This window comes from Dermacentor silvarum, chromosome 11, assembly GCF_013339745.2.
Source record: "Dermacentor silvarum isolate Dsil-2018 chromosome 11, BIME_Dsil_1.4, whole genome shotgun sequence".
NCBI lineage: Eukaryota > Metazoa > Arthropoda > Arachnida > Ixodida > Ixodidae > Dermacentor > Dermacentor silvarum.
Window position 1 is genome coordinate 102,910,047 of NC_051164.1, and position 27,442 is coordinate 102,937,488.

Genomic DNA, 27,442 nt, shown 5'->3' on the forward strand with positions numbered 1-27,442 from the left:
CACGTTCACGACAAACAGGGAAAAAAAACTTAGAGTATCAAGAGCATGCACCCATATTTTTTGTTATTAATAACTAAACAAGTAACAGCGTAATCTAGTTAAATAACAGAAACCATCATCATTATCAAATTCCACCGTGACGTGCACAAAGGCGCTAAGTTTAAAACTGTGTTTTCAGTCGTTTCTATTTCGGTATCCGAGTGTTAAGTATGTAGCTTTTGTCGCCTTGATATTTGGGCATTAAACTGGTGGGGTGATTATTCTTTAGTGACGCTACGGAGCTTTGAAACACGAACTCGTACGAACTCGCACGAGCTTTGTTCGCTGTCCGTTTGCCACCAACAGTGAACAAAGTAGTTGCGTCAGCCTTGCCGAAAATGAACAGATACGAGAAGATTGAAGTGGTCGGAAGAGGCGCATTCGGGTATGAGCGCGTTAATTTGTTTTGGTCGCTATGTATAACAGAGCGTAGATCGTAATAACGAGTTTACCATGACGGCCGCTAGCAACCTGCTACCACGTGTCCAGAGCAGAGTAGGCTGACGTTGGGTAGCGAAGCATGTTAAATTGATAAGATTGGCTAGATCATCTTAGTTCGTTTGAACCGAGGCATAGAAAACTTTGTTTATGAAGCTGATAGGAGCTAAAAGTAGCAGGCTGATCAAACCTGTTGAGATGTCTGTGATTTGCCTCTAACGTGAATAATATCATTTTAACCCATGCCAAAATTAACTTACTGAAATGTTATCATAGTCTTAACAGAAAAGGCATTCTCTATAATTATGTGCAAACTAACACAAATGCATGCACGACTAATTGAGTGTTCGCTAAATTGTGTTGTGTGCTTTATAGTGATGAGAGCTTCTGTGTTATTGGAAATACAATCATGTGAAGTAGTAAGAGCCGATTGAATTCAGTTGTCCGATGCATAGATAGCCTGCATAACGTTGATGCCGTCTATCAACGATGATGTGGTTTCACTGTAGCAATATATAGTACACTTATCTGAGGTAATGACTGCCATATATGGAAACAAAATTATACAGCCGAGATAGATGCATAAGTTATTCACTACCTGAAGCTTGGGTCTCTAATCATGCAACTACCCTGTGTTTTCTGTGAGACATTTATTCTTCGACTGGGTTGAGCTAAGAAATGTGGCTCGATCACCAAATGGGGGCATTCACATTTTCCTACCTATTGCTAATCCAGCTTCGCTGCTGGCGTAGGAGATTCCGAAGCAGTGGCGCACCGACGGGGGGTGATTCGGGGGTTGTAACCCCCCCCTGAGGCCGACTTAACCCCCCCTTTTGTTTAACCCCTTTTCTTTCCTTACGCATTTGAGTGCTGCAACTAAGATGTAAGACGCGCAATCGTCTGCACACTCGCAAAAAGCGCATTTTTTTGACAATTTCCCGTGAAGAAATCGAAATTAGTGCTGTTTAGATGGTATTGGCAAACTGTCAACCCCCCCCTGGCAGAGATCCTGGGTGCGCTACTGTTCCGAAGAATATGATACAGGCACTTGTCTATTCAGTTTTCTGAAAATTATGATAAATAGGCATCTGGTCTCTATTTAATGCCAACCAGCTATGAGCCAACAAAGGCGAAGGCATGTTATTCCTGAGGAAGCTGTCATCTTCACAGGGATGATGATGGTGCACGACATCCTCCCTAATGATAGAGAAAGAAATGTTGCGCTTTTTGCCCTTATTGCACTGTATGTGCCGCATTTAAAGAGGGGAAGGATAACTTTCGTCTGATAATAGTGCGCCCACTAAGTGAATGAAAATATGGCCAAAGCATTCGCATGTTTAGTTTTGTGCAATACTTAAAGACTGTAGTTACATATCAAGTCTAGGGCAGAAAGTGTCACACAAATCGCATTATAGAAGTAAAATATAAGTTGACCTAGCCATTCATGAAGGACTAGACAGCAGTAACTTGAGAAGTTGTCAGTGCGCAAGGTCTGTGTTCCTTTCTTGTTCTTTCATCAGTGTCCATGATTGTTCATCTCTGCAGCGCTTCAATTCACCTTCAGTCATAACTTGAGAAGAGGATCATAACATCTGGACATAATCAGACGTCCAGAATGCTCATATTGCTGGTGTGTGTGCATGTGTGTGTAAAAGACCTTATTTTGCAGCTGCAACTTATCTAGAGTTGTCGCTTTGTTTTGATCTCTTTTTGTTTCACCTCATGCATTGCTGGAACGTGTCGTAAGTACCATAGTATCATCCAGGAAAATCACACTGCATACAAAGATATGAAAGACTGAATAATTCCAACCAATGGATTTTAACCAGCAAGCATACTTGGTGGACATGAACATACATAAGTGCATGAATTTGCACACCTAAACAACTAAACATGCGAAATGAGAGCTCTTCACAATAACAGAGGAATACAAAAGATCGAAGAGGAGCACAGGACATTGAACAGGGGCAAATTATAGGACACAAAGTATGGCATTTCAGGAGCAAGCAATAATAACAAAAGTCCTTATATTGCAGGTGGAAATCTATAAGTCTGTGTCTAAGTGGTATGGCTCCTTGGCTGTGTGCCACTTAATCCGACACCATTCTCTATAGCCTTTCCGCATGGTCCCACGCAGGGTCGTAACGCTGTACTCCGAGAAGTCCACCGGAAGGAAAGTGGTCATCAAGCACATCCCTGTGCAGCAGATGTCCAAAGAAGAGAAGGAAGGATCTCTGAACGAGGCCAAAGTGCTGGCGATGCTCCACCATCCCAACATCATTGCCTATTACGACAGCTTCCTCGAGGAAAAGAGCTTGGCCATTGTCATGGAGTATGCCCCAGGTTGGTTATGCAGGGTACTGCACAAGGCTGCAGTGCAGGTAGTAAATGTGCATGTGTTTTTATCACCAAGTGACCGCACACTTTTGGAGCCATGTGCCTATAAGTAAGTGCTCTACATCAACCCTATCCCCTTCACCCATTTCCATACTATAAGACACGCCAGTACTATGTAGTATTGTCATACTTACAAAGTGAGAATGAATAAACTGGGACTTTGTTAATACATGTCACGATAATTGTGCATACTTATGTTATGCAATAAGGGGAGGCTAGATTTCTTTTTCCATATTTCTGAGTGCATTTAATTGTGACAGCTGCTTCTCTGAGCTTTCTTTATCATCTTTATTGCATCTTCCATGTGAAGCATGCTTCACTGCTTGGGCCCATGCCTGAAACCTGCAGTACATTATTTACCTATGTGGCCGAACTGCAGTTCTAAGGCAATGAAATTAAAATGGATTAAAGTAAATGAATAAAAATTAAATTAAATTATTCAAACAACATGGACTTCAGAGCAAGTGAGAACCAATAGTCTTAGGCATTGTTATGCAGAAAAATTTCTGTCAATACCATAGTTTCATGCTCCATCTAAAGACCCCCCATGGAAAACGAAGTAATCACACTGCATAAGAAGATATCAAAGACTCTTTCCAAGCAGTGCATTTTAACCACAGCAAGCATGAAACAGTGTACGTACACACATGTAAGTGCACCAATTTAGGCACATAACATATGTAATGCACAAAATCCTCTAATATATGCAGAATGAATCAGCACTGTTCATGGTAACAGAGGAACGCAAAAGATCAAAAAGAAGCACGGAACATACAATCTGCTGAGGAGGGGCTAATTATAGGACAAGAGGTTTGATATTTCATGAGCAAGCAAATATAACAATAGTCCTTATATTGCAGGTGGAAACTTGTATGATTACCTAAAGCAAAGAGGTCGCGCCCTGCTTTCTGAGAGGGTAATGTATGATGCTCATCAATCACAGAAATTTCTAACTCTTCAGACATCAGCATGAAATGACCGTCTAGCACATATATTTCCAGCTCGGCAATTCAGACATATTTAACTAGCGCAAAAATGATCTAGGACTAGAGCGAGAAGCACAGGGGACATGATGCTCGACTTCAACTGAATTTTTACTATGCTGAAGCATAAAATTCAATGCATGTGCAGAACCCAGGCACAAAAATGAAATCTCCCCTCTCTCTTCTCTCTCTCTCTTTTTTCTTTTTTTTTTTTTACACACAGGAGCTATTGGAACAAGTTGATAAGGAAATTATTTTCCAGCGAAGAAAACCCTTTTTTCGAAAGAGCCAGCGATGGACTGCTTACACACCACTCACCTGCTTTTTTGATACAAAACGCTTCGAATATCACCCAATCAGCATGCTTCTGGAGCTATCTGAGCACACAAGTGCTGTGAAAAACTGCAGGCTGCATAAGCACCTGCGGCACTGGTCAACCAGATTGCCACCAGCCACTAAAGCACCGACTGCTGTCCGGTCTTCCCTCGAGTGATCATTCAGACAACGGCACATGACCTATATAACACTTGTCACACGAACACGTTCTAGTCCTACGTCTTTTTAGTTCTAGTTAAGTATGTCTGAATTCTGGAATAATCAACAACTAGCACAACTTTCTTCCCTAAATGCCTTTTTTGTTCTTTTATCAGGAAGTGCTGAGCTACTTTGCGCAAGTCTTGCTCGCCCTAGAGCATGTGCACTCTAGAAAAATCCTGCACAGAGACCTCAAGACTCAGAACCTGCTCCTGAACCAATGCCGCAGCATCGTCAAAGTAGGCGACTTTGGCATCTCTAAGATTCTGAGCAGCAAAAGCAAGGCAGAAAGTGTAAGTGTTACATACAGAATAACAAGTATAACATTGCTGATAAGTTAAAAAAAAAAGAAATAAAGCGGAGAGAGTGATAGAAGAATTTCGTGAATAGTCAAACGCTTCTGAAAGGCTATTGAAGGCGCACATTCAATGCAGTGAGGATATTTAGGTTGTTTTTGTTGTTTTATTGCATAATTTCATAGAGAACAGAGCCGTTAACCAGCACATCTGTAGCGGTAGTATACGTGGCTATACTAAGCCACTATACTATATGCATTGTCCACACGGAAGGTAACTGCCATGCTCTTCTCCCGGAGCCCTCTGCCACAGCCGTAGCAGGATGAGAGGGCAGCGAGAGAGAGGGCTGTCCTTACCGAGCGCTCCCCCACTACCTGTAAACTTTCAGATGCCACAGAACTCTCGCACAACAGCACGTGTGTCTCAAATAGCTGTAATAGTTAACATTCGGCGATGAACGTGCCTTGCAACTCGGTTGCACGAGTGCACGCACCCCTTTGCATTAGCACCTTTGTATTGGCTGTGCTTGTTTGACCGCCAACAAAGAAAGCGAGCCAAAGAAATTCACTTTAAAGCCCACTGCCCAAGAAAACACTTGATCCAGATCATATAATTTGAAAGCCTTGTTCAACATGTTCTTCACCGTGAGCGCGTAGAATGAAAAATTATATAAAGCAGGAATGTGTCAATGGCATTATACTTTCCTTGATTGATTGATTCCTGAAAAATGCCCATGACCAGCTGGAGACACGGGCACCATGAAACAACAGAAAAAAAAAGAAAGAAAACACAGAAACCCTTCTGAAGGACCACCTGGAGCTAGGCCTCAGTGATAGTGCATTAGAATTAGAAAAGAAAAGAACAGGAAAATGAAAAAACCAGTAGCACAAGAAAGTGTAACATGATCTCCAATAAAATATAAAGACACAAATCACTCATAGGGCAAACATGAAAGTTAAACATTCTAACATCAAAATTCAGTTTATTCAGTTAAAACACGTGTTATGAGGCTTTATTTCCCCCAAATGATCTTTTAAAATTTTTGCTGTCTTTTGTTATCTTTTATTATTTATGCATTACTGCTAGCCTTGTGCAATGGGACAGACAAAGACAACATTAAAAATTGTTGCAAGTTGTGATGTGATAGTAGGAGACAAAATTCTTTTAGCACAGATCAACATGATATATATTAGAGAACACTTGTATGAGAACCAATTGTCACAAAGAGAACACTTGTATGAGAAAACAACAGTAAAAGTTAGCATGACCAAAGCCCCAACCGCAAGGAACAAGTTTCCGAAGGATTTTTAGTGTCAGCGCTGACCAGAGTCGCCGTCAAAAACAATGCGACACTGGAGGCAATGCTCGCATCAGTGCCAAAGTATGCCCATGGCAGATCACAGTGCCGACACCCAAAGTAGCAAGCAATTGAGCGTAAAAACCAGTCGACGTCACCCAATGCCGAACATCTGTCAGAAACTTGTACCTTGTGGTTAGGCCCTAATTTCAACTCAAGAATAAAAGTAGGCCTCAATAATTGCTGCAAGAAGATGTGAAAGACAAGCATTCTGCAATGTTTTAGATTTGACATTTTAGAATATTGAAACACACTGCTTCAGTGTCTTCACTTTGAGGCACAAACTTCTTAATAAATCCAAACAAGAGAGAAATCCACGAGGAAATGGAGTATTGAAGCGATCAACTGCAGTCGAACAAGGAATGTCGCTGGAGCCAACATTTCAACAAGGGGACTTGTCTTAGCAGCATTTTTATGTATGTGTATGCACATAAAATGTACGTGCCCTCAATGTATGTACGTGTACATACCCTCAATGGGGGAGGAGGATGAGGTGAACAAGCCAGTGCATAATAACTTCGATCCACTTGAAGTGGTTTATTGAACAGGAACCACTTGTCAAGTGGTTTATTGAACAGGGACCACTTGGCAAGTGGGACCACTTGAAGTGGTTTATTGAACAGGGACCACTTGGCAAGTGGGACCATTTGAAGTGGTTTATTGAACAGGGACCACTTGGAAAGTGGGACCACTTGAAGTGGTTTATTGAACAGGGACCACTTGGCAAGTGGTTTATTGAATAGGGACCACTTGGCAAGTGGGACCATTTGAAGTGGTTTATTGAACAGGGACCACTTGGAAAGTGGGAACACTTGGCAAGTGGTTTATTGAACAAGTCACCACTTGGCAAGTGGGACCACTTGAAGTGGTTTATTGAACAGGGACCACTTGGCAAGTGGTTTATTGAACAGGGACCACTTGGAAAGTGGGACCACTTGAAGTGGTTTATTGAACAGGGGACCACCTTGTCAAGTGGGACAATGGAAGTGGTTTATTGAGACAGGACCACTTGGAAAGTGGGACCACTGAAGGGGTTATGACAAGTCACACTTGCAAGTGGGACCACTTGAAAGTGGTTTATTGAACAGGGACCACGTGGCCAGTGGTTTACTGCACAGGGACCACTTGGAAGTGGGACCACTTGAAGTGGTGTATTGAACAGGGACCACTGTGGCAAGTGGGACCATTTGAAGTGGTTTATTGAACAGGGACCACTTGGAAAGTGGGAACACTTGGCAAGTGGTTTAGTTGAACAAGTCACCACTTGGCAGTGGGGACCCACTTGAAGTGGTTTATTGAAACAGGGCCCACTTGGGCAGTGGACCACTTGCAAGTGGTTGATTGAACAGGAAACTTTGCAAGTGATTTATAGAACAGGGACCACTGAAAGGGGACCATTGAAGTGGTTTATTGAACGTTACCACTTGGCTAGTGGACCCGTTGTGGTCCATTGCATAAAAGTATCCGTGGGTCGGTACCATATCGCCATCAATGGCCACTTAAAAGAAAGTTGGGAGCAGTTGTGGTCCAAGTAGTGCCATCATTAATGGCCCATTGAAGCAAGTGGGACCCGTTGTGGTCCCACTTTGAAACACTTGAAATCCCACTTAAAATTTTCGCATGGGGATCCTAATAAAACACACTAAACGCAGAATCACTATCTCACCAGTGCCTCGTCTTCATGTCAACATGCACTACATCATCTGGTTACTATTGTTCAAGAAGTCGCTATACTATATCAATAGCAAAGCCTCCCTTAATAAAATAATTTATTCATCCCTTTAATAGCAGGTTCTGATTTTGAATAATTTTCTCTCATTTCAGCTGGTGGGCACTCCAAACAACCTCTCACCAGAGGTATTTGTAGGCAAGCCGTAAGTTCTCTGTGATTATTTTTTTATATGATGCAGGTCTCGACTTCCATTAAATGGACAATTAAAGGGACAATATATAGGGACAAGTTAAAATTATGCCAAGCTGTGTTGTTAAATTACCTTTCTAGAATATCAGAAAAGCCACTCTTACAATCAGAGGAGGCTTGATAAGCCAGTAGACACGTAAAAATGAATGGCGGGTGGTGCCACCGCCGTGAAGTTCCCAGCTTCAGCCAGCAACACGACATCATTGATTTTGAGGCTGTCTGCCCAGGCCTAGTTCATCGGTAAAGATTGACTACTTTGCTTTTTAAGAAGAGCCAAAAACTGAACTTAAGCAAGCTCCAAGAACTGTTACTGCTCCACAACAGCCAAATACGAGAAAATATTTTGAAATCTGTGACGGGCCAGACTGGACGTATCCGGACTAAAGTTCCAGCACAAAATATAAAACAATAAAAAGTTTGGCGTTGTTTTTTTTTTTCTAGTAATATATCAATTACCGCAAAATTGAAAAAGAAAAATACTGTTTTGAGAGAACACTTTATCAGTATACAATGATTTAGTGTTTCTCTTCAGTGCCCCTTTGACACATGGTTTCACACATGCAAATACGGCACTTCGCAATGTGGCCATGTACAAATTGATTTCAGCTACAACCAGAAGAGTGACATCTGGGCACTGGGCTGCATCTTGTATGAACTCCTGACACTGAGAGGTCCCTTCGAAGGCAATGTGAGTCTGTCATTATGCTACAAACTTTGAAATGCGGTTTGACATATTCTCCTTCTTGAAATCAGTGAAACACATTTTCAGTGATAAAAAAATGAAAAAATGAAATGATGTAGCCTGTAATGTCTTTCTTGTTTAGTGCACTTGAAGCAAAACTCTACCAGCATGCAGCAACGATTGCCCGACATGTTTAAAACACTGTCTCAGCAATGAACTGAAAGAAGAGGTAATGCTAGGAATGTTCTCAACACAAACTTAAAGGACAAGTAATGCAAAACAGCTGCACACCTACGGAAGCAATACGGCCGTCTGCCGAATTTCTCATTTTTTCAAGCCTTAGTGGCTGCTGCAAATATCAGGGACGTTGGTGGGAGTCGAATTAACTGAAGCAACATGCTTTCGCATTCGAACTAAAGGAGTTTTCCTTCCATTGCAAGGTATGTTTCTTTGCCTGGGCTTTACAGCGCCTTCGAAAGTGCAAAGTCGAATTAACGAGAGTACACTGTACTTTCGAGCCTGTGAGCAGTAGGGGGAGGGGAATTCACTTTCTCTGGAGTTTACAGCATTGCGAGTTTCCAAAAATGCATTTCTCAGCACGATTTGCTGTCATTAACATTTTTCAGTCGCTTTATTTGCTGCACTAACTTGCCCCAACAACTGTCATCACACATATAGCACATTCCAAGCCTGGTGACAAAGATCATCCGAGGATCCTATGAGCCCGTCAGTGACCACTACAGCGCCCAGATTCGCCTTCTGCTTGAGCAGCTGCTGCAGAAGGAGCCATCGCAGCGACCATCTGTCAACCAGCTCATGGCACAACCCATTTTGCTGCCTGTAATCTGCAACCTCTACCTCACAATCGGCTCACTACCCTGTGTCGCACAGTACGTGCTTGGCAAGAATGATTTGTTGCAATTTATCTGTAAAGGTTTGAATGGGTACATAGCTGAAAATTTTTAATTACTTTTTATCCACTTGAATGTTGCGTCTGTAGCCATCTCGTCATGAATCTACCGACTTGCACTGACTAGCTTATGGCAGAATATGTTACAGCATGGTCTTTTGTCTCAATTATGACAAAAAAAGCAGGCAAGTTTCGAGTTGTTGATTGATTCAGTTAAACACTGCAATGCAACACAGGGTCTATGGGAAATGCTGTTGCATAGGGTTCCAGATGCATTCTAGCCACCTGGGGCACCCAAAATGGTACCTTAACATTTTCCCATTTTTGCACAGCACTGGAATGCCAGAGCCACTGAGCCAAGGTACGCTAGCTGTTCACTGAAACACTGTTGACTAGAATTGAGAAAAAGAAGGCTGATGTATATCAACAAATGTATGTATTGTGCTTAACAACATGTTTGTATATTTTTATTTTTTCTGGCACTGTTTAAACAAGAGATGCATTATAGTCCTGCGTTAGTCCTGTGCATATCTTCCCTTGTTGCATCTGTAATTAGCCTCAGTTAATTATGATTCATCAATTGTTCTCTGAATTTGTCAAAAGCAGCACTGTATCATAACACAGGCACAGAGGTGCAAGGATCCTACGAAACGTACAATAGCCACCATAGCATGCATTGGATGCAAAACATCTACACACTGTGATTTAGAGACCACTGGAAAATGTACGGTGAAACAAATGTGTAATATGAAGAGAGTATACTAAGAAATGAGGAAATCTGTTTAGTGATTAGCAATGGTGCTTTTCAAGCTGAAAAAAAAAAAAAGTTTATATCATGATGTCAGTGTCCGTTAAGCTTCAGCTGAGTGCTTGCAAATTAAGTGGCCAGTTTCTCCACGTATTTCTGGTCCTTCACTGATGTTTCGAAACTTGAGCAGTCAATACATCATCTTTTCAAACTTTATATACACTCACTGCTGTGCTTTTTTAACCAAACAAGCAGTTTTAATCGAAAATAATACTTCTCCAAAGTGGCTGCATGAGAAAAAGAACTTGCATGAAAAGAGTAAATACGCAACACAATGTGGAAAAAAACAAAATCAGTGATGTGAATACCTTCTGGCCTTCTTAAACATGCACCTTGTTTCCTTCTGAACTTGTGTTTTGATCTGCTCACTACAAATGATGACAGATATGAGATCACCGCAAAGCATCACTCTAAGAAACATACGAGACCTATATATATTTTTTTCTTTCATCTATAGGAAAGACCGTTTGTCTTCAACACTGTCTTTGGCTAGTGTTGGTCAGCGGTCTCGTGCAAACTCAGGTAAGATTAATGTGACTTCTGCAGCTATTCATTATTTCATTGTCTATGACAGTCCATTCAGGAAGTCTACGGACACTGCTTCTAATGCCCGCCAATTTTGCAGGAGATATGTCAACATCACTGCTTGTTTGGGAGAGTAACACTGCAGCGGCTATTAAGCTGGAAGTCCCGGATGGGCATGGCTGCATTAGTGATGTGGCCGTTGGATTGGATTCTGTTGTAGGCGTCACATCATATGGAAGTGCCATCGTTTGGAAAGTGGTATTGTTCGAACTCCTCGTTCTGCAGTATTGCAAATTTTTTCAACACATGTAGAAGGCGAAACAGTGTCGCAGAAGCGTAGACTGTTGGGCCAGTTGGTGTATCATGTAGTGTCGTTGAATGGAATTACGGGTCATGTCCACTTCGTTTTTCTCCTCTCCGTAATTGTGCTCAATGATACTACAAGTGTCGCAGAAGATTAAAGGCACTACCCTAGTAAAAATTCTAATGAAGATTTATATTAGTCGAGTACAATTATCTAATAGTTTCTTGGCTCCAACAGAAGTTTGTATAGGGTGCATATTATTCTATAGGTGATTTAACAATAATAATAATTCTATACATCTCATTTTTGCAGTTATTTGTGTTTGTGACTACATATACAGTGTGATAGTGCTTGCTGTTAAGTCCACAGTCAATGTACCAGAACTCTTACAGTCGAGGAAGCTCCTGGCCTCGCAAGTCGTCACAGCACACAGAGGTGCAACTTGGGCCCATATTCATAAAACTTCTCTTATATATAAAAGCATTTCCTAATTGGCCAGCATTCGGGTGACCTACACTCGCCATTACTCCAACAAAAACCAATTGGTCACGTTCCAGTCATGATTGGAAATTTTCCAATTGGTATTCCAATTTGGAGTCAATTGCCTTTTTTGACAGGGCTGAGGTTCAGTCACTTCAATATTCTTGTACTATTTATAGACTGGACAGATTTTGTTTTTTCTTATCTAAGTGCATATTATTTGTTTCATTATCGAATAAAAAAGCAAACAAATAGATAACATATACAGTAATTCATTGTAACGAATTCATGTTCAGAATGAAAATGCTATTTTTATATCAGATATTTGTTATAGGCATATATTTATTTCACGCTGATATCAACAACAAACATTTTAGATTTAATTTGTTATATTGGATAAATAACCAATTTTAATCATTCTTTGCTGCTCTGGCCTGTCATTTCAATTTAGACAGGCCAGTCAAAGGAGAAGACTTATGAAGCAAAGATCGTAAAGGACTACCTCAGTGATCGTATAACCCATGCTGGTTGTGGAGCTGACTTTATCGTTTTGTTGTCAGGTGAGTAAGTATCCGAAAGGAGTGCTTCGCTCATTTGCATTTTACAATTAAGAAAGCTGGCTTGTCTTATTTCCTCACAAATACAAGCTTCTTCCGAGCGACTTTTGTTACTTCGAAGGTGCTGATCATGTCATATGATAGGACATTAACATGACAATATATAAACAGTATAATATCATTTCTGCTTACTATCACATATGGTGTAACAGGCCCATTTATTTGTGTTAATAACTGGGGCTACACTGCTGTCATCTATTGAATGCACACTTCATAAATTTTTAGAAATTTCAGCACTGCTGTAGCTAATGGGAATAGAACAGGTGACCAGATTGATTGATGAACTGAATGATTGATGGGTTTATTTATTTGTTTATTTGGTTTAGCATCCTAAAGCAGCTTAGGGGTATTGAGAGATGCCATGGTGGAGTTCACTGAATTAAATTTTGACCACATTGAGTTTATAACATGTACTGAAAGCACACTACACTTTCTGCATTCTGTGCCCATTTGAACGTAGCTGCTACAACTGGTAATTGATTGCACGAAATTATGCTCTGCTGCATTAGTTGCTATATGTTAATGCAGCATTTACTGTAATGATCTTGTTGTTACTGACTTCTTGCAGAACGTAAGATACTTCTGTCTTGTGGACATGGGCAATCGGGCAGCCTCGGTCACGGCGGTCATTTTGACAGTGCAAATGTAAGTTTTAATCCTATCTGCACGTCATGGTTTGCTCAATGTACCAATCAAGTGCTTCTGCTGCACTTTTTCTACATTGAAGCAATCCTAAGGGCTATCAAAAATCCTTCTTTTTTGTCTGCAGAAACCCAAGATAGTGCAAGCTTTACTAGGCCACGAGATAACACATGTGGCCTGTGCAGCATCGCATGTTCTTGCCATTGACGAAAATCATGACGTCTTCGCCTGGGGAGATGCCAGACATGGTGCGCCTTGTAGTACTTCTGTTTCTACAGATTACAGTGCCTTCAACTTGTCACTTCTTAGCAATATGGCTGCAGTGCAAAGATTGCATAAGACAGGAAACTAAGCTTTACTACAAGCATATGTGGACTCCAATGGTAACATCGTTAAAGGGAAGGTGTGCAGACACAGACACAAGAGAACCAGACAACACAAATGGCTGTTTGTGTTGTCTAGTTCCCTTCTCTTGTGTTCGTGTCTACATGCCTTACCTTCTTTAGCAATGAATGCATACCATTTAGCTCAACTTTCTGTAGCTTTAAGCTCCAATGGTAGTAATGAAGCCTGTTTTTTGACACTAGAGACCACTTATTCTCATAATACAGCTTTAATTGTATTTTACACAACCGATACAGTACTTCCAGAGCATTGTGAAATCGCAAATGATGATGGCTACAAGTCTCAGATACAAGCTGGTTGCCTAAACGTACTGGTCTGCGTTCCCATGGTGTGCATACATGACAACTTACAGCATCGAAACAAAATTCTGTGCTCACTCACTATGAGGATACAAGTCACTGTTATGACGCATAACCAATAAAGCAGGTCATAATTATGTTGCTGCATTTAGTAGCTACAAGGCTATTGCTTCACATCTTTAATGTTGTAATTAAAGAGGAGTCGCAACACATTTCTGAAAACTGTTCACTTTTTGTTTTATGCAGCTGCACTCACATTAGGCTCTGCACTCTGAGGCTTCACTGAGTATCAGCACAGCTACCTGCATCGACAGCACTGTTCAAACGAAAGCACCAGGCCCCTAGTGTTAGAAAAACAAAATTCCCACAAAGATGATGATGTACTCTTGTAAAGAGCGTCCTTCTTTTGGGTGTAATTTTGTCGCACAACAATAATTGTCACAATCTTTCAGTGCACTTACATTCTCAGCACTCTGCACCTGCTGCTTTCCTGTCAGGAGAACTTTTGGATACGCAGACCAATGCCTCCTTTATTTAATTCCTGCTACGTCGCTCACTTTCCCATTAAAACAGCAGTACCTTTCCTTCGGGGGAGTAGTGAAGAGATGGCACTCATAACCGACACTACTTGTGACATGGCTGAGAAGCTTAAGTTTTCTCATAAAGTAATACCTTGCTTCAAACTCAAATGCGCAAGAATGTATCCTAATTTAAATGCATTTCAAGCATCCAGATATCAGCGTTACCTGTCCTTCATTGCTTCGGTGATGATAGCAGCTATAACAATTATCTCGGATGTAATAACACATGATTTATGTTACAAGCACACTATGCAACCGGCATTTGCTGCCAGGAAAGGGGGGAGAGGATAAAAGGAGCGATGGATTGGATTGAATTGGAAGCTTTCGGCTTGCATGGTAGAACATCTAGTAAAGGGGGCACTGCAATGCGCACAAAATCAATGATGGTTAATGTTGTGTGACAATTTTTAAGAGTGCGGTGGGAAACTGTGGGACATAAATGGCACCGTGTACACTTTCTCAGGACTACATTCTAAAAATCTTTTATCCCATTTGGGGCTCCTCTCGTCCCCAAACAATAATCGTCTTCCATGTTGTGTACATTTCTTTTCTTTTAACACTCGGCACTCGCTGCTTTCCTGTAAAATATGCTATGTCGTGCTGATGCAGCATTAAAGAAAGAAAGGTGACAGCATAGATGACAGTTATTGTTTGGGGACAAGATAATTCTAAAACCATGCAAATTTTTCTTGGAGCGTACTAGTCCATTTCAAGTCTGTTTTATGTCCTGCATTTGAAAATTTGCCCCACCTCTTAATAATGCACGCTTCTTGCACAGGAATGCTGGGGATTGACTTTTCCACTTCAACGGATCTTCCTGTGAAAGTGGAGCTACCTAGTGGCGTTCGTCCCACACATTGTTTCTGCACAATGGACAGCAGCTACTTAGTCACAGATGCAGGCGAACTTTGGGCCTGTGGAAGCAACAGGTGTGCTGTCAGCTTTGCTTTGAAGGGCTTGCTAAAGTGCAGTAGTGAGCTAATACGTGCTAAAACTTAACTTTTTTGCCCACACCACAATGCATGCACTTCATTTCTGCTGCTTTTACGTAAACACAGTTGCCCCCTAAATACTTAATAAACATTTCCTAATCTCTACAAATTACAGCTTTCAAACGCTAACGTACATAGTACACCACACAATGAATTCATACCCGAAACTGCCCGAATTAGTGTTGGATTACGTATGAGACGTTCTCTATAAAAAATGTAGTGTTAAACTGCGTAGCAAATGACGGATGTTGTATTATTGTCACCTCTTTGATATTGTTCGCACTATTGATGTTTGTTGTTGATGTTTACGCTTAGTAGTCAGCTACTGTAGTAGTCACTCTATTTCTGCTGGATGTTATTGTTCTGAAGTTGCAATTAGTTGCCAATGCTTTTTTTTTTAATCGACGGTGTTTTTTAATCGAAATCAGGTGTTTTTAATGCCATTAGGCTGCTCTTTCACACCAAGATAATGTACTGACTGAAATCAATAAATAATTTTTATTTATTTGGGTGACAATGAGTGACCGACTTGGGCAGCACATGTTTCATTTAGAAGAGTAAAAAAGGGAAGCATATTTTTAATTTAGGCAATTTTTAACAATAATCACTGAAATTTGGTAGTCTAAACAAAATATAAGCATCATGCTTATAATTCCATAACCAAATGATCCTCAATCTAGATTGAAAAATCGAATAGACAAATTGAGGATGGAAATCATGCAAGGTCACAGTTTACAGAAAATTTTTACTTTGTCTACACGAGCTTTGCAAAATTCATATTGATGAATCGTTTGAATACCTTGTGCGCATGTGTAATATCAATAATTACCAACTAGATTATCCACTGGAAAAGCATATTCAGTCACAGTTGCAAGTTAAAATTGACTTATTTACTTATAATTAACCATGAAGTGCAGCATGTTGTCACACATTTTCACCATCGCAACTCTTCATTTCGTGGCAGGAATAAGAAGCTAGGCATCAACGACGGCAGAAAACACATTGGAGAATTCACCGAAGTTCCTCGACGTCTGTTTGCAGGCCATCATGTCATTCACGTGACTGGCAATGAAAACACCACCATGATACTAACTGGTGAGATGATCTAGTTCTCAAAGCCTTCTCACAAAAAGACAACATGGTGGGGGGCGAAGTTTGAATAAGTTGGGCCCTTTCATGCATGCACCTCAAACCTTTAAGAGGATGCTTTCCCAATGTGCTCCGAGTTAAATGCATGATAACAGAGAAATTGTTTTGTTTGGCACCCACTTCACATATCTTGATAAGGCTTGTTGCATTTAAAAGAGACCTTGCGACTGTTAGAAACAAATTTTTATTTAGGCACCACCACCACTACTACTACTACTTCTGCCGCTGCCTGTAAGCTCTGTAACTCAGCGACTAGAAACAATACCACATTTGGGTAAACTGCATCGATTATGACACTTAAAGCTGACAAAATTGGCATATCACACACTGCTCTGAAATATATACTAATTTGTGAGTAGAACTCTTGCAGAACTCACATAAATGATTTGATAACTTTATAAATGTTATGTGATTTAATAAGTCCCAAAATTGCACAGAATTAGCTAAATTGACAGGTTAGTGCTTTGAAGTAACAACTGCGCCACTGTTGCCAAGAATATACAGTTTCCAAGTTCTTCAAGAAAAAAACATGCACAAAAGAAGTGTGGGGATGCGCACCTGTTTAGAAACTCATGTGGAACCAGTACCCACTAGTGTAAAAGGTCATCCACACTTTGATCAAACTGCTAATTTTGTACTGCACATTCACAGTGACGGCACCAATCCTGTCCTATGTTTATGTCATTTTCTCATTTATGAAACTTCTTTTTAAGGTAGAAGTGGCACTTTGGACAACTCAGAGTTTAAAAGGACACTAAAGCGGAAAATAAGTTAGGCTGTTTTAGTACTCTTTTTCAATACCAAAAACCGCCACTTCCACCATGAGATGAAGCTTAATAAGCTATAAGAAATGCAAAAAATGAGGGATGGGTGGCAATGTCACCTTAAAGTTCCCACATCAGCTCAGCGTCACATCATGGATTTTGAAAGCATCTGCTCAGGCCGAGTGAATTTTTTATTGGAAAAGTTGTTTATGCTGATTAAAGGAGCCAAAGACTGAACGTGGCAGGTTTTGGGAACCTTTTACGACGTACTTACATACGCAGTATACACTGTACACAAGCGTTTTTAGCATTTTGCAAGTGTTTTTTGCATGGTGTTGGAGTTTTGTCGAAAGAAATGGTAGTTTGGCTTTTGTTTTCTTTTGTAGTAATATGTTGTTTTTACTTAAGACTGCTATGTATACCTTTCATGTATCACCCCCCTTACACTACGCCCCTCTTGGGCTCTGTAAAGTATTAAATAAATTTTTTTTTTAAATCAAGCTCTTACCACGAAATTGCCAAAAACAGACTTTTGGTTGAATGCTTTATCAATCTAAACTGATTTAGTATTCTTATTTAGTATCCCTTTAAAGACAGTTTGATCTATCCACAGTATGTTCTTAAAAAACTAATGTGTACAAGTCTGACTTGTCTACACATTCCATTACCTGCACTACCAGTTATCAGCTCATCCGCAGTGTTTTAATAAAAACATTTGAAACGGTTTCTTCTTTTGTGCCCAAAAGACAATGTGGGAGATAACATGGTACTAACTCTATTGCACTGATCTGGTAACACTTGTTCTGCAAGCAATAACCAAAAGAGTTACTTTTCCAAATGCTTTGCAGACGTTGGCATGGTCTTTCTTCTTGGACTGCAGCAGCGCTCAGCTGCTACCTGTGATGGTGCAACTGCCAGGATGGTTTCTCTTGGAGCACAGGCAACACACGTGGGCTGTGCTGGAGACCTGTTTGTAGCGGTGCTCAAAGGTCAGTTTGTGTCATTCGAGCTTTTCTGGCCAACACATGTACGTTCAACCGTCTGCACTTAGCTACAAACGACATATACACAAAATTCCTGCTCCAAATGCTAACATACAGTCAGATCAATAAACAAGGTTACGAAACAACCAACAACAGATGAGGATCATGGTACCGTGAGCTTCCTAAGATAAGTTTAACTACAGCTACGCTCTGAAGACAGCCTCTGGCCACGCTCATCGTGAACGTCTTTTCACTTTTTAGACCCTCAATATTCGGTATTCTCATGATATGCTTAGTCTATCATTGTTTCCCTGTCGATCAAGGGCACAGTAAGTGAATAAACCACACACACGTGGACTCTAGTTTACAACATTCAACACAGATTATTAGCTCATAAATTGTCACTTCTGCAGTCATTAAACTACAGGTTGTCTACGGCTGCAAAGCCTCTCACTTTAACATGGTTTCCAAATGGTACAGATATGTTAGGATCATATCAGATATAATTGCTCTCTCCTAGAGGCAAAAAATATGGTCGTATCTCACCCACAAGTTCAAGACACTGCAACCAACAGGCATAAATGTCTGAAACATAATTCTTGATTCCATATGTTATACTAATGGCAAGAATATAAACAACAGTACTTCACTTTTGTGGTCTTTAACACCTGGTCAGAACAGAGCTAATCATATCCCCTGCCCCAACTGTTACATATATTTTTTTAATATTCCTTTTTTCTCACAAGCCGTTCCTTACTAATTTCATGGTAATTAATTTATCTGCATCCCTAGTTGAACCTTATTTTCTTTAAAAGGACCCTGACAAAGACAAGCCGACAACCAAAGTGAAAAAAAAAAAAGAGTCCCCTTGTCGGAATGTTGACAATGGAGAGATCTCGTATTTGAGCACAGTTGATCACTTTCTCTCTAGTTTCCTGTGAACATATCTTTCTCACTTGAATCTTTGCACATAGTGTCAGATAGTGTTGTCAAGGTGAATTCCAAAGATGCAGCGCTGTAGTGACGCACTTCTGCTTTTGTCACTTCGCAGGCACAAAATTTGTTCAGTGGAAACACCTGAAGCCAGACAACAAACCAGAAGAGATATCTCCAGTGCCACAGTTACCAGATCACGTCAAAGTTGTTGATCTTGCTTGTTCTTCTGCTATCATCGCAGCAGTGGTTGCCAAGGGGCACTTGTCAAAAAAATAGTTGATTAGGTTTTGTTATGTATGTTCAGAACATAAGGTGAAGTTGAAATAAGGTGAAGATGAAGTGAAAAAAGGTGAAGTGACTTTGTATTTGTTTAGCGACAGCGACTGCCAAGATGGCAATGCCGGAAGTGTGTTCACTTTTCCTGTATTTTTTTTTTGTTTTTCAGTGACGTACAGATTCACAATAAAACACATATACAATTGTTTCTTGTGTGGTCAGAAATTTCCCCAGGTCTACAAATACTGTTTTCATTATTATATCCGCTTCATGTTTTCACTACAGTGTGCATTAAAGTAAACTGATTCGATTAGCGAGCCAGTGCAGCTCACTGAAAATAGAGCCATTTTCATCTGCAGTCGTGGTAGTTTATGCTAACGTACTGCCACTAAAAAGCAAAAGGAACGAATATGGTTCAGATTTCAAAAGAAATTTTTCTAGGTGACTCTTTCGCATTACCCCGTAGTTCTGAAACTAATTCCGGCAGCATTGCAAACACCTTGCTCACTCTACACTCAATGCTTTAAAGGGGTTGACACCAAATTTTGAGGCTATAAAGAAACTGCTGTAGGCTTCCTCTGTATGCAAGGACACTCAACATGAAGTGTTGGACACAGCAAACGTTTTAAAATATTCTTTAATTCGCTTCCAAAGAGTGCCTAAAGGCTCGTTCTCGCGATCGAGTCCCATCGCTAGCGCAATTGACATCACCGTCACTGTGTTGGAAGGGTAACGTAAGTTTAGTGACGTCATACCACATTAGAGTGACGTACAATGAGCGGTGACCCACAGCACCGGGCAAGCCTAGAGAGCCTCGAGTCTATATTGCAGTGAACCGTATTGGACGCAGACGTAGAGTCGGAATCGGAGCTGCCACTGCTAGCCATGACAACTGTCGGCATGGTTTTGTTTGCCTGTGCTGGTACAGAACGTGTGTGCGATAGCAGACGATGCAGTAGTGCGTACGTCACAGCTTTGTGGGCCCACGTGACCAAGCTTCCTAGACAGTGACATCACTGTCCAACTCGGCACCCAGAAACCGGAACTGAAAATAGTTCACATAAATAATGCGATATTAAATTATTTACCGAGAATATATGAATCTTCAAACGTGTATCATGCTTCCTGGAGCAATAAGAAACGTTTGAAACAAATAATGTGCTAGCCACAAATTTGATGTCTCAACCCCTTTCAGGTGTTATTAACATGCCTTTATTGCCCTTTCTGCCATACTTGAAATATCTTCGAAAGAGGAGAGACACCATGCATTAGACTCAGCTGACACACATGCCACATAAATATGACAGCCAAAATGGTTGTAGTCTGAGGTGATCACTCGGGCACATTTGTCAAGAAGTAAACCTTACATTAAACAATCTAAGTTCTAATCTTCTAAAAGGATGGTTGAAATATTCATACAAATTTGTCACAACGTAGCCAGCAGGCAAATTTGTCTCTGCCTGACAAATCTGTAGGTTGACCTCAACAATACTCAGCCACAATAACTCTGCAAATTACGTGTCTTGCCTGAAGGGACCCCTTTCCAACTTCACTAAATGGACTTCAATAACTGTTGGCTTGAAGATTAATTCATAGGTGCCCACTTTCTCATAGATGTGCAAATTAACATCAGGCAATGTCTAACAGCGTCCAAATTTTAGACTGTGTGAAAAACCTAGTTCAGGATAGCATAAATTTAAAACAGCTTCCGAGAAAAATTGCACATCTGGAATATGAGTGGATGTGTCACGAAAAGTTCGCATTAATAGATGTTTTTGATACAGGAACTGAACAAAATGCTGCCATCACCGCTTTACAGAAATGGCGCATGACCTAGAGTGTTGAGAACCAGTATAGCTCCTCAACAATACCTCCGATATTAGGCTAGCACCTGCAGGAGCTGGAAGAGGTGTGCTGGGACTTATTTTATATCCATTAACCACCAGGTGCACACGTCGTCTGCTTAGATGCCATTTGAAGGCTGCTAATAAGAAAATTAGACAATTACCAGACCTTAATCAGTTCCGCCAAGATTGCTTCAATAGTTCATTCTACTAATTTAGAGCCAATTTAGCTGAAGTAAAATTTTGTTGCAGTTGGACTTTAACATTGCGGGGAAACTGACACATCCGTAAAAATTGAGGACTAGAAAGTCAAAGGTGGCACTCAAAGGCACTGCGACTGCTCAGTATGGTATTCACTCCTGACAGATGGTTCTGGAGTAACCCTGGCCATTCATCTCTTCCATATTCTGGAACACCACTGCAGTTCTGTTCACTTCAAACAGATTTTGTACATGACACCTGTCACATTTGAAAAGCTTGCATCATGCACATGTGAACATGAACTGGAACACGCAGTTCCATATTTTGGTGCGACAGCACACTTTTTTTTTCCACATCGGAACAACTTTCATATGCACACAGTGTATGAAAGTTTCACGCGCAACCAAAGTTGCACTGATGTGTCTTGCATGAGCCAGTTTAGGTGTTTGTTCATGCTATTCTTAACACAGGAAAAGTTCCATACGCAATACTCTGGGTACCTGCAACACTGACTTAATTACAACTTGAGCTCTTTGCAGCAGCAGATGATGCCATGTACCACATGACATTGCATCTGACGAGGCAACGGCCCTAAGCCAGAAAAGATGGCGCAATATTGCACACCTAAATTTGGCCACAGCCAAACGGGGACCATCAGCTTTTTGCGAACACCTGCCTCACGTTTAGATTGATTCTATGGTCAGACAAGTACTCCGCTTCGGCGCTCCATTCACCACCTGCTTTATCACCACCCCACGTCTCCGCAACGCATCTCCACGGCGCGTCGTCCTCTCGCGGTAGCACCAGCGGCACGGCGTGGTAAGCCACTCTGGATTCTCCCGTCATCACGACGACGTCGCCACTCTTCAGAAACATGGCCGTCGGCTTCACGTCCTTGGTCGCCCCTCCGATGAGGAACACGGCGGTCTGTCCGAAGCTCACGGAGAACAGAGGCGAACCCAGGTCGAGCTCGGAACGGTCGACGTGACCGCTTAGCGTCGAGTTCATGGCGTAGTAGTTGACGATCGCGGCCTCGGGTTCGAATCCCGTGTGCCCGAGCAAGGTAGCGAGTTTCTTGGTCAACGCCTCGAGACAGCTGGGAAAGGCGGTGGCGTTTTCGAGGTCGTACACCTTGGAGTCCCAGTCGTGGTGCAGGCCCAGCGTTACCCACCGGAGGTTCTTGTAAAACTCGTCGCGTTTCAGCGATGCGGGAAACACGTCCGGCGGCTTCAGCGCCTTCAGATTAGTGCAGTTTGGTGGTTTAGGATACGAACGCAGCGTTCGGCTCACCCACTGGCGTTGTCCACGGGGCGTGAAAGGATTGGGTATTACTACGAGACCCCGATTAGCAGGCACGGAGTAGCACACCAGTTCGGACTCGCTGACGAGACCGACCTCGCTGCAGTCCGGCGTCGTCTGCAACCGCGCGTGCACTTCGACGGGAAATTCCTCCGGTCTCTCAAAATCGATCACTTTCGACAAATCTGGCCGCACGGCTTTCCTCTTGTAATACTTGAAGTCCTTCTTCAAGAGATCGCCACCGTCGTCAGTGTACATGTTACTACAAAACACTACTTTTAATAAACTGCCTGATGAGCGCCAGACGCAACTTGAACGTGGTCAAGTTGATCGAGTGCGGCGAGATCAGTCACAACGTGCCTCTGGTTGTCGGTCAGTTTCAAGAATTAATGACGTCACTTGTTAACAAAAGTTGTAAGATCGCTACTATCACTCGTAGGCTGAAGTATGGTAGTGCAGTAAGCAATCAGACAGCGTTGATGTAAACAGAAGCGTTGAACACCCGCTTTTTAAACATATACGCCACAGCCCTGCTACAACAGCTGATAACGAGCGTCTTATTTCAAAAATAACGCTATAAACAAAGTTTGTCTAACTTTTAGTGGCGTCATACTTTGCAAACTGTTCAAAACTTTCAAAATCGAACGCAACGTACGCACACGATTGATGGACATATAGCACTATTTCCCTCTTCAAACTGTGAGCTAATGTGCGTGTTACAAAAATAAAAGCCAGTATTTTATTGTTAATTTAAATAGACAATTGCTAAGGAACACTTTTTTTGTAATATTAAGAACGAGCTCGGTAAGAAAGAAATAACGCTGGCGGCACGTTCGCGTAACACCCGGTCGCGTCGCTGCGTTCGTCTCGTCGCGCCTTGATGTTTACTTTTCCCTTTCTCCACACATCCAGCATGGATGGTGTCGCTGGCCGACGAGCATCCTGTTAGGTAAGATCTTTCGACATCTCTCGCGCGCCTCGCGTCAAACCGTTTTCGCCGATCTTTGGCGGACCGAAGAGGACGATACCCGGATCACCGTCCACCGTGATCCTGCGTCTCCTCCGACCGCCCCATCCCCAGAATCGCAGCATCCGCACCGCTTCGACTCCGTTCACCACATTTTTTTTTCTCTCGCCGCTCCTCTCCGCTGGCTGCTCCGAGCGGGTCGCGGAACCTCCGAAAGCTACGGTAAAACTCCTCATCGATTGAGCGCTCTCTCGAGATGGGGGGAAATTCTGGTTTCTCACAGCACACAGCCGAGAGCCCGTGGTGTGCGGTGCAGTAGCTAAGCGCTTCGTCAACACCTCGCTCGCTCGTCGCGACGGCTCGATTTCGCGCTGAGTAGAAAATGCCGCCTTCTCATTTTTATTTTCTCTTCAAACGAGGGCCGGAATGCTTGTGAGCACGAGCGAGACCTCGCTGTGCTCTGAAAAAATGCTGGAAGAAAACAAGAACGCGGTAAGAAGCAGAAAAACCGGGACGAGGGGGGAGAAAAAAAAAATGCACGCTTCTCTCTCTCTCTTTTTTTTTTATTTCGTCTCTCGCTGGGAACCGTTTGTAACACGTTTTCTCCTTCTTTTTCTCGCCTATGGCCTCGTTTCGCAGCAAACGCGAGTTGAAATGGATACGAAATGACTATAATTGGACATGAGTGAAAAATTATCCTTTCGCCATAACCAGCTGTTCTCGCGATCCCTGTACGGAAAGCGGTTCAACTCGCGAGGGAGCACTTTCGGCCAGCGAACGTGGCGAAAAGCGAGGTCGTAGATACCCGGCCCACGATTTCGCGAAATCGGTTTGTTGTGGCGGGCGGCCGACGCAGTTTTGTTCTCGGAAACGAGTTCATTAGTCGGCCGTTTCGCTGGTCGATAGCGTAAGTTTTTCATGGCAAACGGGCGGCATTCGAGAAGTGTCGTTCGAACGAAGTGGTACTGCGATTTTTTTTTCGGCGCGTGCGATGTGCGTAGCACGGCTTCCGAGCGACCGTAACAACATAGCGGGATCGGATTGCCGCTCGGGTTCCCGGCGCCGTTCGTCGATCGAACCCGATGTGCGAGTTGAACGCCGAAGCAGGCGTTGCAGACGCTTCCCTCTATGATCGTAGGCAACGGCGGCGATCGCATGCGGTAGCCTAAGCCTGCTGCCGAATGCATGAAGCAGGGGAAATTGCTCGTCGGTAGCCAAGCGTTGCATTAGATCACCGCCCGTCCTCGCCGAGAACTCCGTAATTTAAAGCGTGACTCAACTCATTTCCGGCTGCTTCTCAGAATATATTTCGCGTATGCATCTCCCCTTCGCGTTTTTGTCTCTCTTTTTCTTGCTTCCGTCTCGGAGCGACGACCCTTCTGCGTTATCAGCCTTATTGCGTCTTTATCAACCGCACCCTGCGGTGTTATCGTCATAAGTCGAGCTCGACGTCAGAAACACACCCCGCTCAGACGGGACAACGAGATGGTCAACGTGCGTCAGCTAGTCGGGAGACTTCCTTGTGGTGTCGGAAACTTCAGAGAATGTGGTGCATGAGAGATTTTAAGCAGCAAGTCATTATTGCTGGAGTTGTCCGACAACTAGCGTAAAATATTTTTATAATGTTAGGTCCTCTGCGTTTTAAGCACTTTAAGCAGTGTTATCTCCAATCTGCTAATATGTCTTGCTCTGGCAGCAAGTGTTTTATCTATAAATTAAAACATAAAGCCACTGGTGCACAGTTTACGACCAACACATCTGAGACAGGTCACGCTTGAAGATTGTTGAAGATTGCCATTGTTACTTGTACATGCTCAAAAAAATAGTCACTCCTCGTGTCTGGAATGCCTTGCAGGCTTGGTCTGAACTAAAAACTTATCTCGTGTTATGTGGCACAGCTGTGTTCCTGACAGATCGTTAAGTGCTTTTCGAGAGTGACACCTGGTTAACTGCAACAAACACTCAGGCCAGTCTCAGTAGAAACTGACTGTATGCGTGCATGTGGTTGGGGGGGGGGGGGGGAGGCTGAAGGGGCCTCGAAAATCACTGTTACACTTGTATTAGTGGTTGAGGGACCTGTCTTGCACATTGACATTAATGACCTTGATGTCCTATTTAGCATTTATGATAGTGCAAGAGTGAAACAAGTGTCAGTCAGAATGTCGTGTGGGCCTAAGAAAATATTTTTTATTCTTCATTTTTAACTTGATCCCATATTTCGTGATGCCCTTCATTGCAGTAATTGTCACTGCTGCTGCCTATTGCTTGTGAGAAATTTAAAAACATTTGTTAGTGTTAAATAGTACACCAATTTTAGTTAAATAGTACACCAAGTACGCCAACATGCTGCATACATTTTGACAGCTTGCTGGAATATAGTGATGAAAATGCACAATCAACATCGTGCAATTTTTTTGTCTTTTTCACGCTTGCTGGTTCTTGTAATCACTTCCCACCTGCACCATACAAGAAACAAAAAAAAGGCTGTGTTGCTGTTTGCTTTCTTCTTTTTAATCCTTTCTGTGAGGTTGCTGAAACGTAATTCAAGACACAAGAGGACTAAACAACCAAAATGGGGTTTTGGGTTTTTTTGTGATCTACAAGCTAGAGAAGCCACATTGTAAAGCAGAGGGGAAGGACTGCGTCAGAGAAATAACCCTCCCCCTTTATAAAAATGCTACATAAAAGGGCTGAGAAAGCAGTGGGTAACAACTGATGTGGAAGAATTAAACTAATCAAAATCGGGAAAGAATGAAACTTTATTTGAAAGATGGCAGAGAGTTTAGGGTTATAATGGGATCAAGAGCAGTGACCCCATGTAGGAATGAGATATTGCTAACTGGCAGTAAAAAAATAAAGTAATTCAACAGGTCCACTTAATGGATTGCTTTTCATACCACCCAGAGCAGTAACAGCTGGCTAATATGTGTATCTTCTTGCTTCGAAGTTACCACTGTGTCTACTTTAGGCAAGACCGCTTTTTAATGAGCCACAGAAGTGTATAGAATGGCACTTTGATGCAAACGATTCTTATGGAAAACACTTATTTTAACAGGGCTTGTAATTATCCTGATGTTTCCAAAATGTGTGAGCGTCATTCAAATGAGCCATTCACCGTAAGCTAGAGTCTTGAGCAATACCAGTTATACATGCCCCTTCAGGCCAGGGGGAAAACACCGTAACAGCTACTGCTATGGTATAATGACTACCACTGTAACATTACAGCTGGTGAAAAGGATGTTCTGTTTCAGGCTCCCCTGCTGTGTCCTTCACTTAGGCTTGTTTTCTACTTGGTCCCAAGCCCTACTGTAGCACTGACACACCGTCTCATTACAACAGCTATTGCTGTAAAATGTGGGCACAGGTGATAGCAAAAGAGATTTTGTTTCAGGCTCATGTTCTGTGCCCTTTGTGTCGGCTTACTTTGTACTTGGTCCCTAGCTGAATAGTCGCCCTGACGCGCTCTCTCTCTCATTTGTCCCTAAAGCAGGGTCCCAGTGACGGCAGGGCATGGCACGCCATGGCAGCCATAAGCGGGCCAACTACGTCAGCAGCAGCGGTCGCCGACGGGAGCGTGCCCTGCTGCAGCGGCTCATCACGCTGCCCAGAGCCGACCCCCGTGGTGACACCAGTCGTGCCAGCCCCCATTAGAGCGGGCGGGGGCCACGGGGACCAGAGGCTCGTCACGGCAGCCAGGGTAACACTAGTCTACCGCCACATGTATTGTTCCTGATATATGGCCACTGCATGCCCTGCCTTGAAAGCAAACCGAAATTGTTGCTAAAAACTATAAATTGTGTGAACGAGTGAGTG

General features: G+C 42.4%; 3 protein-coding genes across 7 annotated transcripts in view; 2 read left to right on the forward strand and 1 right to left on the reverse strand.

The window, feature by feature from the left end:
- Nucleotides 1–55: 55 nt before the first annotated feature.
- Nucleotides 56–19,700, forward strand: LOC119434135 (serine/threonine-protein kinase Nek8). The gene is made up of 16 exons (XM_037701458.2): nt 56–424; nt 2,615–2,820; nt 3,735–3,790; nt 4,508–4,684; nt 7,869–7,918; nt 8,572–8,653; nt 9,326–9,537; nt 10,823–10,887; nt 10,991–11,148; nt 12,126–12,234; nt 12,860–12,936; nt 13,061–13,181; nt 14,997–15,147; nt 16,175–16,305; nt 17,972–18,112; nt 19,158–19,700. The coding sequence occupies exons 1-16, from the start codon at nt 378–380 to the stop codon at nt 19,316–19,318; spliced, it is 1,944 nt and encodes a 647-aa protein (XP_037557386.2). The 5' UTR covers nt 56–377; the 3' UTR covers nt 19,319–19,700.
- Nucleotides 19,701–19,824: 124 nt separating this feature from the next.
- On the reverse strand, nt 19,825–23,473 carry LOC119432332 (nucleic acid dioxygenase ALKBH1). Its single transcript, XM_037699496.2, has one exon. The coding sequence runs from the start codon at nt 22,918–22,920 to the stop codon at nt 22,018–22,020; it is 903 nt and encodes a 300-aa protein (XP_037555424.1). The 5' UTR covers nt 22,921–23,473; the 3' UTR covers nt 19,825–22,017.
- A 35-nt stretch (nt 23,474–23,508) lies between these two features.
- The window catches only part of LOC119433172 (uncharacterized), a 28,029-nt gene continuing 24,095 nt past the window's right edge, over nt 23,509–27,442 (forward strand). For 4 of the 5 annotated variants that reach the window (XR_007464391.1, XR_007464390.1, XM_037700305.2 and 1 more), the window contains exons 1-2: nt 23,509–23,611; nt 27,117–27,326. Coding sequence is in view for 3 of the 5 variants with exons in the window: in XM_037700305.2 (XP_037556233.1) it covers nt 27,150–27,326 (177 nt within the window). In the remaining 2 variants the exon portion in view is untranslated. The remainder of the gene's footprint in view (nt 23,612–27,116; nt 27,327–27,442) is intronic. The other variant, XM_037700306.2, reaches the window with a different exon arrangement.

Coding starts and splice junctions, on each gene's coding strand:
- LOC119434135 (XM_037701458.2), top strand. CDS start 378: ATGAACAGATACGAGAAGATTGAAGTGGTCGGAAGAGGCGCATTCGG. Junction 10,888..10,990: donor GCGGTCTCGTGCAAACTCAG/GTAAGATTAATG, acceptor CCAATTTTGCAG/GAGATATGTCAACATCACTG. Junction 13,182..14,996: donor CTGGGGAGATGCCAGACATG/GTGCGCCTTGTA, acceptor CTTCTTGCACAG/GAATGCTGGGGATTGACTTT.
- LOC119432332 (XM_037699496.2), bottom strand. CDS start 22,920: ATGTACACTGACGACGGTGGCGATCTCTTGAAGAAGGACTTCAAGTAT.